General features: G+C 46.0%; 1 protein-coding gene across 7 annotated transcripts in view; it reads right to left on the reverse strand.

Moving 5' to 3' along the window:
* Positions 1–2,492: 2,492 nt before the first annotated feature.
* Positions 2,493–14,958, reverse strand: part of MNAT1 (MNAT1 component of CDK activating kinase) — a 125,653-nt gene continuing 113,187 nt past the window's right edge. For 6 of the 7 annotated variants that reach the window (XM_064460987.1, XM_064460989.1, XM_064460991.1 and 3 more), the window contains one exon: positions 2,493–3,721. In XM_064460987.1, coding sequence (XP_064317057.1) covers positions 3,453–3,721 — 269 coding nt within the window. In that variant the 3' untranslated portion in view covers positions 2,493–3,452. The remainder of the gene's footprint in view (positions 3,722–14,958) is intronic. The other variant, XM_064460990.1, reaches the window with a different exon arrangement.

A 14,958-nucleotide genomic window follows, 5' to 3' on the forward strand; every position in this document is an offset into this window, starting at 1 on the left:
CTTTTCTGCTCTCTGTTGTTTCACACCCCGTGATGATTCAGTGACACGGGCTGGGGTAGCTTTCTGCTGTATCATTTTGATAGTGTGCAGTTTGTGGCAAAAACAGATTCCTATATTTTGCCGGGTCGAGCGAGATGACTTGTGTAACCCTTGCATGGGATTCTCTTTGGCAAACTGTTCCGGTGTATAAGAACATCAGATTAGTTAGCCGATGCACACGCAGCTCTTGTGTAAGCAAGATGATAACCTTTCAAAACCTTAACCCAAGATGCAAAAAAGCCCAAACAACATCTATTCTTGTTCCTAGGCTATTGAGTAATAAATGCTTTTTAACACTGAGATTTAGAGATTATTTGACTCCTACCACTGTTTGCCCACCATTAAAGCAGGAAAGACATTAATGCTGTTTGCGCACTTGCAAATTAAGTACCCCCTTGTGTTACAGCACTAGACTGAAGATCAGCAACTGGCTGAGCAGTCCTCTCCTCTTGAAGCCATGTCCTCCCATGTCTTTTGTGCCTCTGCCATCTCCCAGCTCTGCCCCTGCCTCCCCAGCTGCTCCCCTGCGGTGCTCCCTGGATGATCTCTCTGACTGGCTGCCTCTATTCTGCAGGGCTTTGAAAAGCCTCTGCCTTTGATTTCCTTTTCTTACCCATCCAAACTATTGTTGGGCAGCATCAACCACAACTGGTTGGTTTGGACAGAGGAAGTCAAATCACCCTCTTGGTTTCAGACACTTCCCTTCAGTCTGGGCTCAGAGCTCAGGCCGAGCACCTCGGTTTCCGGCCCTCCGTCACCCTCTGTGGCTGTGCTGCTGCGGCTCCACCACCGGGCCTCGTAACCCGATGTCCTGGTTCCCACCCAAACAACCGCCAAGGCCCTGAATTTGTTTTGCTCGTGGTTCTGTGTTACAGCCTGTCTCTTGGCTACGCTGCCAGTGCTTCGGAGCAAGCCTTCACTGCTCGGTTACCACGAGATTGCACTTATCAAACCAGGGGGGAAAAAAACCATCATCATGACTCACCCATATTATCCTGAAAGCTGCTGTACAGATGGCTTCCCTGGCCTGCCACTCCAGCCGCAGCAGTCCTCCACCGCCCTTTAAAACCGTATCGCAACAGCTTTAACCTATTTGTCCTTGCTGCCAACGAGAGGCACATCGTATCCTCTCCCCAGCAGTCACAGCTCCTCTGAGAGCAAGCGCTGGACTCCTGCCTCCACCCCGTGGTGCTGTCACTGCTGTCTGTCACATTTTCTAACGCCGCTGCGTGCTTTCCTACCGCTGCCCTGTGGGTTTCCCACAAACATCTGAAAGCCGCTCTTGTTCTCCAGAGCTGTCCACAACTGCTGCTGTAGCGATAAGGCCCTAGACCGTGCTGGAATGATGCAGTCACCCGATGAGCTACACTAACCCGCCTGCCCGTACTGCCAGAGACTGCGGGTCCCTTTGACCGCGCGCATTGCCTCGCAGTCCAAATTCAGGGCTCATCGGCACTACTGCACTAACAGAAACCTGGCTTTGATCACCAATTTTGCGCTAAGCAAGTCAACTACGTAACTGAGTTTCAGCACGTGACTAACATATCCCAGGGCAGGGAAAGCTTTTAGTTAGTAAAAGCTTTGTTCACTTAAGGATTAAATGCCGTTGTTATTTTAGCAGCGTAACTTTAGTGTAGGTGCAAGTCAATGGATTACACCTCGCTATGCTTATAACCAGGGGTGTTTCTGTATTTCTGCACAGTCGCCACTTTTGTGTATAACCCTTCCCCACAAACCAGCAAACGACAGCCAATGTACAAGCAAGTTGCACGAGTGTGTTCAAATGGTACATGTTAAAATGCATATGCAGTTCTGCATTCATTAGGGCAGTGACCTGAGGCGTTACAAACTGAATATAAAGGCGATCACGGGTGAGGTGCACCATTATCAGTCCGGGCAAGCCTGGAATAGCACAGCCTCCCCTCTGGTTGCTGCTGCTCCCTCCCGGGGTCCCGAGTGGAATCCCAGAAGGACCGCTGCTGTCGTATTTGTCCTGGGAACAGGGATGGGCTGTCAGGCACCTGTGATGGGGTGCCAGCTAGGTGCGGCAGTGGTGGCAGCCATCTCCCACGAGCGAGGGAATGGATAAGTAAAGGGCACGTCAGCTTTCAGGCCTTACATCTGAGAGGAAAGGAGGAAGGGCCGCAGGTGGAGAGCAGCGCTGTCTGCAGGGCTGGACTGCAACACGAGTGCAAGCGTACCAGCGGTCTCTTAACGCGTGCCGCACGGCAGAGTCCTACAGCGCCCAGCCATGGGCTTTCTGTTGAAGGCCAGGCCACCTGACCCTGGCAGGGAGCGGTACTCCAAGGTTACGACCTTTTCTGCACCTCCGCCTTGTAACGTACCTGTCAGCAGCTATTCTGGGCTCAGACAACAGGATTTCAGAGAAAGGGCAATGGAAATTTTGGCACCTCCCTCCACTTCCCTTAATAAAGGAAGCACTGAGTCTGGAATAGAACTTGTTCTTCTCTTTATTACAACATAGAAAAAATACATTAATTTAGCGCACTCCTCAGAGCAGTATCCAACAACTGTTAACAGATGACCCATAAAACGTGCTCCAGGCTTTGCTCTAGAGGTGCTCGCTGTCCTGAGCAGTTTCCAGTCTGCTGCAGTTTACACACCCTCATGGCAAGGACCAGTCCCGCCAGAGGAAGCCCATCACTGCTGCAATTAGTCTACATTCCACTACAAGGAGAGGGGAAGGAATATGTAAAAGCAGCAGAACAAGTGGCAAGGCTCATCCCGAAAGCCAGACAAAGGGATGTTCCTGCCAGAAGAAGCTCCTGAGCACGTGACAGAAAAGTTGCAAACGGAGCTAAACAGGAAAGAAAACAAACCCAATTTTGGCTGCTTTAATGACCAAGCCTTGTATCAAGGCTTCTGAGATTGCTTCTAGAGGAACTTGGCTGAAAGACTTTCAGCGGAAGATCGGTTTTCCAGACAAAGGTAAGAACCAAGTGACATCAGGAAGGATCCTGCATAAGAGTTGTGTCAGCATAGTTCCAGGGTTTCTCATCTCATCCAGCTGGCAGGAGGAAAAACCCACTTGTCTGAACTGGGGAAACGAGTTTTATGGGAAGAAAATGTAGGCTTGAATATTGACACTAAATGTTATAATCAAAATGGCATTTAAATGCTTGTGCAAATAAAACCCTGCAATAAGAGTAAAACCACAAACTTTAATAAAAAAGTCTGGCTTTATTTAAAAAAAATTTACAAGTGTATTTCTTTAAACCTCAAACGTACACAGCTGAGTTATTCACATCTTCCATTAGATGTGGCTTATTGCTTCAGCCTCCCTCAGCAAAGTGCCACATGACTAACGAGTTTCCCCCTCCACAAAAATGTATCTACCATTTTACAAAGCTCTCGTGCAGACGGGTTTGGGTTTGGTTTTTTTTTCCTTGCCTTTAACACTTAAACACAGCTGGTTTTACCCAGAAAAGTGACTGCAGCTTAGCCATTGTGCAGATGGCAACAATTTTACCCAACCTTTGCTGGCTCGATTTCCTTCTTGCTCCGTTTTGTGTCCCTTGATCACAGGCTGATGCACGCTGGCTAACTGGGGTGCCAGAAAAGGCCACTGAAAGCATCCTGTAAGGCTCGGTGGCAAGCAAGAGAAGAAGTGTAGCCCCCAGAAAGATCCTGCGGAGAGGCGGCTCGTACATGGTTGAGATACCTGAAACAAAGACGAGCATTATTTTAGAGCAGAAGTAAATACGTCACACACCTGCACAGTTCACAGTGCAGCGAGGTCGAGGCTGCTTTCTGGGAGAAAGCAAGGAGACGCCAGCTGCCTACGGCATTGGTACAAAATTTCCATTCGTTACGAGGATGATGCTGACACACCTTCAGCAAAGCCGCCCAACCAGCGCACTGGGAACACCTGGATCTCCGCAATAGGTTGTGCAGGGTTAAGTACCTGTACACTCACTGGTGTGTATTTTCTGTGCCCGCTCTGGGGAGGGTTGCATTTTCCCCCTTCCTTCTAAGACGATGACAACAACACGCCCACATTGAATGGGAGGGTTTCAGCTCTGTCCACTCAATGCTGGGGTGCTCCCAAGAGCCAACTGTGCCGCTTGCTCTGATGACAACCAGGCTGAGCATCCTGCTCTCGGGCCTATCTATATCTGGAGTAAGTCCACTGACACCAGGGAATTAGATCTGTAGGAGGCTGTCATCAACATCTTGGCTAAAGAAGCCTCTAACCTCACTGTTAATTAAGCATCATCACCCCTTTGCAGACCCATCTAATTTTACACCAAACCAGCCAGACTGATGAGTTGACGTTGAAACACGGTACCTGCGCTGGCACCACCGCAAGCTCTTGGCTCCCCTTAGCTCCTTCGGAGGGCTTAAACCCAGCCGTGCACACCAAGAGCTCTCGCTAAAGGTGTCTGCTCAGTGGGGCTTGAATGGTTTCATTCAATGCTGTAACCCTATAGTTCTTGCAGCCCACATAAAATAGATACAAGACCAGCTTCTCAGCTAGTTTTGCACCCAAACCCCATCAAATACAAAGACAGACACAGGCTGTAACCTAGCACGATCAGCACAACGACCGTCTCAAATTGTGAACGCCAGATAAAATACCATAAATGAGAACTGCTTTTCACCGTCGCCCTGTAAGCCACTGAGCCTCAGCTAGCTGTTTTGATTCATCACTTGGTACATGTTGCTCCTGGGAAGGTTGAGTCATTCCACCTCTGGCTTGGCAATTCAAGCATAAACTTGCAAAACGCATACAGCCTTTTATAATGTTATCCCGAGAAACCTAAACCAGCTGCACTTTTGGCAGGAAAATACAGGACCACCAGTAAAATATCCAAAACAGTTGCATCTTTTAATTTATGACTGTACACTGTTTCCATAAAGAGTATATAAAACAGGTCAGATTTTATAGGTAAGACATAATAAACAGTCATACCCATTGATGCCGTAAATGTGGGGAAAAAGAGGTTACTTAGAAATTATTAATTACAGTTTTAAAACTGTATTTCTTGCACCTAATAACCACAATGCACAGACATGAGCAACATTTCTGAGTGGTTGTTGGTGAGATGCTGAAGAGACTGAACTCGCCTCCTGTGGCCGAGCTGCGCTGAGCTCTGCCGCTCTCTACCAGGTTGTGATGGAGTCCGGTCCTCGCTGCTGGACACTGGTTCTCATCAGCACAGACACAGACATCAGGGCACAAACCCTTTTAATAGTGTTTAGTCCAAAAGGACTCTACAAACACAGCGGCAAAGCCGGTCCTGCCTCTTAATTTGCAAGGGAAGACGGTCTGCAGGGAGCTCCTGGTTTGCGGGAGAATGCATTTAACAGATTTCTTTTAAACATTCTTGTTACTTGTCCCCTTAATATTGTAGGAGGAAAATCTCATCCTTCCCAAAGGCCTTTTACAACTGCTGTGGGAAACAGGAGCTCCCTCCCCCGGCCAGGAATGATGAAGGGATACTGACAACGACAAAATTTCCTTCACAATGCTGGTGTGAAACTACCTCCACCCTCCAAACCAGAGTGTCTTATAAAAATCAATTCCCATCTTGGATTTTACTTCTATCATGTCTATGTCATTACACAAACTTCTTTTTCCACTCAGGCACGGAACAGGCTGGATAAAACAGGATTATTTCACATTTCTATATTAACAAAGACAGGTTGTGTGTTTTTTATGACTTTTCTTATCCTTCCTTACTTTTCTTATATCACCAAAAGAGAGAAGAGTCGTCTACTGTTTCCCCTTTTTTAAGTCACCTGAAATTGGGGTCCTAGTTTCATAAGAAGGCCTGATTTACAGCTATTACAGCTTTTATAGTTACTTGGTATGTGATCTCCGAAGCAGTACAAAATCATTGCCAAAAAGGCTCAGATCAACTTTTACTACAGCAACCTGCGTTAATTCTCCTTACTCCTGTGTAACAGGCACGACACGCTGCTGGCTGTCAAGTGAGGTCTTTATTTTCTTATTAAGTATCTAAACTTACTGCTCTTGACCCATTTAATTACTGTGGTACACCAGGCAATTGCAAAGAATCTGCCACGCTGAAGCCACACAATGAGCAGCGAATGTTTTGCCGGCTTTTCCACACCGATCCCCATCTGTGCTGCCTGAATCCGGCCGTGCCCTTCACGGGAGCATCTCTCTGAACTGGATTCCTGGGGTTTCTGGCAGAGGTCAGCACATCTTTTCATGTACACCTTTACAACAGCAGCAGGATGAAGTGCTTGCCAAGTCTTATTTCCAAAAAGTCAAGCTCCGTTAGGTCTTGGGACCTGGAGGTAATTGCTCTCACTAGTTAGCAAATTCCAGCACACTAGGTCTGTTTTTCATAGGTTTATTTTAAGTACCTGTAAATCTTATAAGCAGAAACCAGGAAAAAGGTTTGCTTTTTCTGGTGCACAGCTTTTTAATGTAACTTGTTTTTACTGAGGGCAGACTAAACTCTGATGTTAAAAAAAGCCTGCATTATTATTTCTGAGCAGGGCTAAAGGGCTGTGTGTTCTCTGCCCCATGGTTTCACACTCCCCATTCACCGTAATGCCTATGCTCCGCTTCAGGCTCTGCCCAAACAAGCCCCCATTCCTTCGCTGCAGCCATTGGATGTTGATCTTCCCCATTAACCTTTCACGCCAGTTAAAACACATCGTATTTTGTTCTTCATGAGCCTTCAGGGGGCTCATTCCTGACCTCTAGTTTCTCATCACCATGTGGAGAGAGGAAAAAAAAAAAAGCCTCCTGTTCTCAAGGAAAGAGGGTAATTCACACTGTGCAGAGGCTCAGAATCAAGCTGGTCATTCCTGGGGGTGGGTTCCCTTCACGTTTTCTCTTTTCCGAAGGCCGTGGCACCATCACTTCATCAGGAACGACTGGGACCGCTGGAGAACCATGCGGCAGCGTTCAGCATGGCAGCAGGCGCGATCCCCCATGCCTGTCCTCTGGCTGCCCAGGCCGCCTCAGCACCACGTGGCACTGCCGCTTCCGAGAGCCAGCGGCCCAATGCCAGCCTGTCAGCCAGTAACACCAGAGCCCAGTGGCAAACATCCCCTCACTGCTCGACAGGGCAGTCTCGTTACAGAGAAATTCAAGAAAGACTTCAGAAACAATCAGAGAGGATAGAGAAAGAGCACAATCAAACCAGGCTAAAAAAAACCAAAACAAACCTCTAAAAAACTGCCCCAAAACACCCAATCAAGAAGCCAAAACCACCCCACAGTACTTCCCTGCACCCACCCAACTGAAAGCATCAGTGCTTGGGATTATTTCACGCAATCTTCCCCGTCTACCCAAGACGAATACACTCCCACCGGTGTTTCTGCAGATGCATCACTGGAGGTACATGTGGAGTACTGCATATTTGGCACACAGATTTTCCTTTTCCTGATCTATTAGGTATTTTATGAGGATGAAGAAAAGAAAAATCACTCACAAGTTGTTTGACAGGGAAAAAAAAAAAAAAAAAAAAGAGATAATGTAATTCTATTCCACAGAACAGGTTTACTGCTCATCTGATTATCCGCAGTACCCAAGACAGAAAGCAATGGGGTAGACAGTAGATCTGGGAAATTTTCCAGATTCATCATTTAAATAATAGTGGTTGCATGAAAGCAAGCAAAATACTCCAGTCTGGAGAACTGTGTAAAGCATTAGTAATGCAGTAGCATACACTGCATTCCTGGACCTTTCTGGAGACAATATTTTCATTAGATTTACCGAGTCTCTAAGATGAGCCATTGATGCATTACTCAGTGTCTCCCTGCAGAGTCCAGGTCTTACCAGATGAGACACACATAAGAAACTGGATTTTCTCTGGCCTGTTTTTTGCTGAGGAATGTGCAGCCTGGGTTACTCTATATAGCCCCTGAGCAGGTAAAAACAGCTCCTCAAGCAACTGTGGTTTTGTTTGAACCAGTTCAACCACACAGCTGGTCTGTGCAGCCAAAGCAGGATTTGCTTATAAAATGAAGTGAGTTCATTGCTGTTCTTCATTAAATAGGCCTTGGAAATTCATTTGGGAACAGGTCTTCACTGGGTGTTATTCCGATACGGTGTGGCTCTCCCCTTCTCAGAGACTGTAACGTCCAAGTTAGGAGAAAAACACCACATATGGAAAGCTGGTAATCAAAGACGTCGTCCAGAATAGCAACTCATCTTTCCACAGACTAGCCTGATCCCAGGTCCCCAAAAGTCAAAAAGCAGTCTCTTGTCTATTTTAGCAGACACAATTTGGGCACTGTTATCACATTCAGATCTTAACAAATAAACCAGCTATTATTGGTGTCAGAAATTCCTGCTGAACGCCAGCCAGCACAGCCTGTTCCAACACATAATGCAAATTCTACACAACCATGAACTCAGCAAAGGTTCCTCACGAGCCCACCTCAGCACATCCTACAGGCCTTGCACCATGCCCAAGGTCATGCTTCCAGCCCTGACGGCAGCGAGGCACCTACCATCAGCCGCTCTTCTCCTCTGCCCTCCAGGGCAAGGACTAAACGGGATAAATCTTTCTAATGGTTGAATGGGGAAAATTGTTCCCTGGAAAAGAATAGGTCCACGGCTGCCTCAAGGAACCAAGACATCATTTGGTCGATAAACACAGTGCAAAGGTTTTAACTACTTTCATTTGAATGTGACCATGGAGTTAAAAAAAAAAAAACACCAGACAACAAACGATTGGGGTGTGGGGTTTGCTGCAAGCAACAGCAAACAGGCAGGCAGCTGCCCACTGCAATAGCTAGCAGGTTTGGGGTTTTGGGGGGGGAGGAGGGTTTTAAATGCCTCTGGATATTATGCCTTTCACATTGATGGCTGCAGCTGTATACAATGTCAAAAAACTGCAAAGCATGACGAGGTCCAAATATGACAGAACCCAAGGCAGACAGAAGAAGAATGTATTTTTAACCAGATTATGTCACCTGTTAGTCTTGCAGCAGGACAAGTCCAAATACAGCCCATAGTGCAGGGGTACAAAGAACAGTCACTCTAAATACCACAATACAGTTTTGGCTGCTGAAAACTTCTGCTGAAGGCAACAAGGGAGCTACCATAAACACCACCCTTGAAGTCCCAGCAATCCCACCTACAGACAGCAGGTCCACCAGTTCAGTTTCAGCTAAGTAATCCAGTCCATTTTTTTATTATTAGTAATACCGTCTAGCTATGCTAGTTTTCTGAGGGCACAGTGAGCAGACATTGCTCACCAAGGTGTCAGGCGAGTGCCAGACCCCAGCCTTCTCCATGCCACAAACCTGCTCTGCCCATTTCACATACCCACGGCCCAAGAAACTGCTGCAGAACTGTCACTTACTCATCACGATTCGCAGAGCTGTGCCCAGCGTCCCTCTCACTCAAACCCACACATGACCAGGTGTAGAAGCTTTTGGCGCGCTTGTAAAACCACCACCTATGCCTCCAACGCAGGGCACGCAGTAGGGATGCTCTTTAGGGGCTGAAGCTGCCGGAATTGATTGCTGAATGCACAGCTGCTATTACAAGCAAACCCTCTGGTTCCAACTGACTTTACTTTTGATGACATGACCAGGGGCTATTGCATGGAAATAAACATATCTATACTTAAATGATGTCTGAGTATTTCCCCCACTCCTTTACTTCAGAGTGAAACTTAACCACCTTTCCAATAAAGAAAGGTTAAAGTCTTCATCTTGCAATAAATGATTCAAAATCAGATGCCTACTGACTATTTGTCACAATGAAGATTTAAGAAAAAACTTCTTAATCATGAGTTTGAGTTCATGGCTCCTACAACTTTTATGTGTTGGTTTGAGATATTCTAATAACTCTGTTCTGTCAGAAATAACTTTTCCCAGCAGAAAAGCCAAAAAACCCCTAACCCACCAAAGCAATAAAAGAAGTCTAGGACCTCTAGTGATTCTTTTGTGATTCTTTTTAGCCTCTTCCATCTGCTTTTTCTACATATCAATTTGTTTCAAACACTGTCAGAGCGTCTCTGGGCAGGAGTACATGTCAACTGCATGTGGTGAAACAAAGTTCTTTAAAATTAAAATAAAACAGGTCTGCCACAGCACACCTCAGCTAAGATGGAACAGCACTGAGGTCTGCTACCAGACACTGAAGGAGGAAAAAAAAAGCCTAGAAAAGTAATATTAGCCATGAAACAGCTGTCTCCAACAAAGCTAGTTCTGACTCCAAAGGTAGAAATCAGTGATGAGTTATTCCTCCATCTCTTCTCCCTTATATCAGAGGGCAAACATTTCAGATCCTGGCAGCCCAAAGCCACACGTGCCCTGCTGCAACAGCAAACCAGCAGCATCCTGGGGCTCAGTGCTCCTGTCCCGAAAGCGGCAGTGACCAATAAAAGAATCTCCAGGCACTCACTTGATGTTTCACATAAACTGTTTCCTCTTCTAATGGTGAAACACATAAACTGTAAGATATATCTAATTACCTATATCAGAGATTTTATTACCAATTACTATGACACCGGTGAGTGCAGTTGTGAACCTTGTAGTAGAAAAATCTTTAAATGCAAAGACACAAAGGCGAAGAAGCAATGCTGGGTGGGGAGACAGAACAGAATCAAATTTTCCCATACTACTTTCCCTGAAAACTTCCTCTTTTTGTGATGAAATCTAGACTCTATAGACCAAATATTTCCACTGAGAAGCTAGTACATTGGGGGATGGAAGAGACGGAAATTTTCTTGTGACAGCTATCTCAAAATACATCGCCAATGCTCCCGAGTGAATGCGTCATAAAAAAACCCAACTCTTCTACTGGTAGAAAGAGTTGAAAGGAAGAAAAGTTTTTACAGAATCACAGAATGGCAGGGATTGGAAGGGACCTCTGGAGATCACCTCATCCAACCCCCTGCGTGAGCAGGCACACCCAGAGCAGGGGGCACAGGAACGCGTCCAGGTGGGGTGTGAATGTCTCCAGGGAAGGGACCCCACAGCCTCCCTGGGCAGCCTGTGCCGCTGCTCTGGCACCCTCACGGTAAAGTTTTTCCTCATATTCAGGTGGAACTTCCTGTGTTCCAACTTGTGCCCATTGCCCCTTGGCCTGTCATTGGGCACCACTGAAAAGAGCCTGGCTCCAACCTCTTGACACTCACCCTTCAGATATTTAGAAGTATTGATAAGATCCCCCCTCAGTCTTCCCTTCTCCAGGCTGAACAAACCCTGGTCTTTCAGCCTTGCCTCATAAGGGAGATGCTCCAGTCCCCTGATCATCTTTGTAACTGTCTGCTAGAACTCTCCAGTAGTTCCCTGTCTTTCTTGAACTGGGGAGCCCAGAACTGGACGCAGCACTTCAGATGTGGCCTCACTAGGATGGAGCAGAGGCAGGGGATAACCTCCCTCGACCTGCTGGCCACACTCCTTTTAATGCAGCCCAGGATATTGTTGGCCTTCTTGGCCACAAGGGCACAGTGCTGGCTCAGGGTCACCTTGCTGTCCACCAGCACTCCAAGGTCCTCCTCAGCAGAGCTGCTTTCCTGCAGGTCAACCCCCAACCTGTACTGGTGCACAGGGTTCTTCCTCCCCAGGTGCAGGACCCAACACTTGAGAGAGCATCTGGTTCTCTAGCATTTTCCTAGCACTGCAATTCCACTGCTGCTATAGTTTTTTTAAGTAGATATAAGACTAGAATCAGGTACCCACATTTATTTAACACAGATAAATATTTGCCTTTGGAGGAGCTGAGAAACCAATGCTATTGCCTAAAGGTAAGATGAAAAAGCATGGAGAAATGAAGATCAAAGAATGAGAAATCCCTTCTGCCTCACAGAAACTGTCTGACATGATTTTAAAAGTGGATGTTTTAAACTGTAAAGACAGGAAACTAACAATGAAAAAGGTTTTACAGAATAAAGGAAGCTTTGTATTAACTCTGACCTAACATGCATTTTCTATGCTGCAGGTTGAATGACAGCCCTGGGATACCACTTGCAGGCTGTGCATACAGGTTTCTGCAGGTACTGCTGTAACAACGATCCTTGGACAACTCCAGTCCCGCTGCAGGGTCCTACCCAAGAAGGCACCAGCCTTGAAACAATTATTTCATGCAGAGAAAGACTACAGACTATGGACTATAGAATTAAAGGCTACTGACTTAAAGCACTGTAGACTATAGCTGTAAAGACTACAGACTTAAAGCACTCTGAAATGGGACATAATAGCCTTAAATGGTGCAAGCTGACCTATACCCATCTTTGAAGGAACTGCAAATCCAATTACACCAATAGACAATATGTTAAAAATGTTAACAAGTTAAATAAACCACTTCTTTCCACGGAAGAGTTATGCAAGCTAGAGATTTACATTCAACAAGAATTCACATCTGTAAATCCAGCGCATGTTTGATAAACACATTTTGCACCTCATGTGAGCCCAGGATTCACCATGGGTGTCTGCATATTTCCTTTGATAATAACCAAATGCTACATTTAATCAGGTCCCCTTAACATTTGACCAGGCAGTATCACTTCAGGTGAGGTGTAACAGTTCCAACCTTAGAAAATGTAAATACCAGTGCAAGACAGCAGCCATTCCTGCCTTTGCAGTAGATCCAGTGATCTGAGCTAATGCAGGAAACCTTGAATGAACCTTCAAAAGTTAAAGCAATGACAGATGACATTTTTTGGTTTGGGTTTGTTTGTTGGGTTTTTGTTTGTTTGTTTGTTTTTGGTTTTTGTTTTTTGGCTGGTTGGGGTTTTTTAGTTAAAAAAACAACCACAGAAAGAAAACCCTGAAGCTGCTAGAGTACACCATAATCCCCAAGAGTCCAACTTCAGAGAAAGGAGGCATATTCTCAGCTGTTTTAGATCAATATGGTTTATAGATTTCTGTGCTGTTACAGGGTAGATTCTAGACAATTGTTATCTTAAAGTTCTCTTTATTTTAGCAGGTGACTGCCGGTTTTAAAATAAAAATGGGAAATGGAAAGCAGAACCTGCAAACATATTAATCCTTTGCAGCAAAGGAAAACTAAAGGCTACCCAGTTTCTTTTCATTCATATACTCTACAAATGATAGAAGTTCTATGCTGACTTCTCTTTCTTCAGTTGTTGGGGGCTTCCTCCCGTCCCACTTTCCTCCCAGTAATATATTTAGTTGTTTTCGTGGCTCCATACATGTCAGCCAAGAACCACCACCAATTATGCTGCATAAACAGCTCGCTTTTTGCTGTTCACCGCGCATCTCAGCACCGCACATTCCTGCCGGCGTTCCAGCCGCCGTCTCCAAGATATGTACAACCACCGCCATTTGGATGATTTCCTGCCCACCCCCTTTCAAACTGAAGGATTTCTCCTTAAACTCTTTCCCAAATAGCTGCTTGAATCTGTTATCCCTGCATACTTAGCTGGTAACAAAAGGTTAATGTTTATTTCTAGAAAACTTGCTCACAGGAAGCCTTCCTTCAGCACAAGTGACTTCTGTAACTCGCGCCTCTGGGAGCAGAGGGGTTGGGAGCACTCTTGGATGAGCGGGGGCACCTGGTCCCCCATCTGTCATCCTCCTGAGGTCACCCACCAGCTGTCTGTCCTCTCAACACCCAGCCTCGCCACCGCGGTGAAGGCATTCTCCCTCGCTCAGGTTTCCAGGTCTGAACTTCCAGATACAGTAAATCAATCAGCCATCGCAGAAACTGCTCAAACAACTGCAAGTAAGCATTTTAGCACCCTTGAGCAGCCTCGCTGAGTAACAAGGACACTGCAGTCCTAGCTGGAATCCAGCAAAGCACTCGCTCTGCATGACTAGTATAGATTACACTTTTTGGAGGACTGCAGAACTGCAGCTACATTTAGTCTATGACTAAATCAGGCTCAACTCGTACTTGACCCTGAGAAGAATGTCATTGAATGCAAGGGCCTTTTCTCAGCTATGATCTCCTATTTTTTTCTTTTCGATGGCTAAAAAGCTGATCAAGCCATCACTTCTGTAATTGCAAAGTAGCTCTCTAACATGTTGAATTGTTTTGGCATGGCTTGATCTTGAAGTTTTTCATCTTTCCCCCTGCCCTCCGACTCCACTCTTCTTCCCTAAACTCTAAATTTTCGACAAAGGTCACCAGAAGAACATGGATATGTTTATATAATTATTATCACTCTGAGGAAGTTAACCATTGTTTTGTAACTTACTACCTGAGTCAGAATTGTTTTCACAGGCTTATCTTTTTTTAAGGATAGGGCAAGTTCAGTCTTAAAGCCATCACTGTGTCTTTCCCCACAACTAGGGGAACGTTTCCCTGGGCTCGACTGCAGGAACACAGCATCTCTTCTGTAGGCAATAAGAGAGAACACAACTTTTATTCTGAAAGACAGCTCTTTTGGACATACAAATTCTTCTTTTAGGATAAAAATTCCCTACAGTTCCTCACCCTCTGCCTTTTTGTCCAACTTCCGCACACCCCACTGCGTACCATAAATCCCCCAGTGCACAGCAAGCAATCCATATTGATGAACTGGGGCTTTGAGCAAGCTACATGAAAGAGATTCCTCCTGGACCAGCTTCCATGTAAATTATGCAGCTGTGAAGCAAACAGAGCCCTTTCTGAACAGAGTGCTCAGCCAGGAACACCTACAGAAAGAGTATGGAGATGCACAGAGACTTCCCCCCCTTTTTTTTCAGTACATTTTGCTTGATGCACATTCCTTTGGCAACTGACCGCAAGGATGGTCGTGGCTGCACCACAACTGCAGCGCACAGGATGGCCTGCCACAAGCAGAGGGGAGATATTCTTGCCCCAGAAGCTCTGGTAAGGACCTTGACTTTGGGCCCGAGGCTGGAAAATGGACTGGCTGGCACACTTTTAAAGGTTCTTTTCTACATTGAAGGACTGTGTTTTAGTCCCAGCAGGGGACAGCTGAGCCCCTGGGTGACTCAGGTGTCAGGCGTGGTCACGGCCAGGCTGCAGGTAAAGGTCAACAG

This window comes from Phalacrocorax carbo, chromosome 9 (assembly GCF_963921805.1).
Source record: "Phalacrocorax carbo chromosome 9, bPhaCar2.1, whole genome shotgun sequence".
Classification (NCBI taxonomy): Eukaryota; Metazoa; Chordata; class Aves; order Suliformes; family Phalacrocoracidae; genus Phalacrocorax; species Phalacrocorax carbo.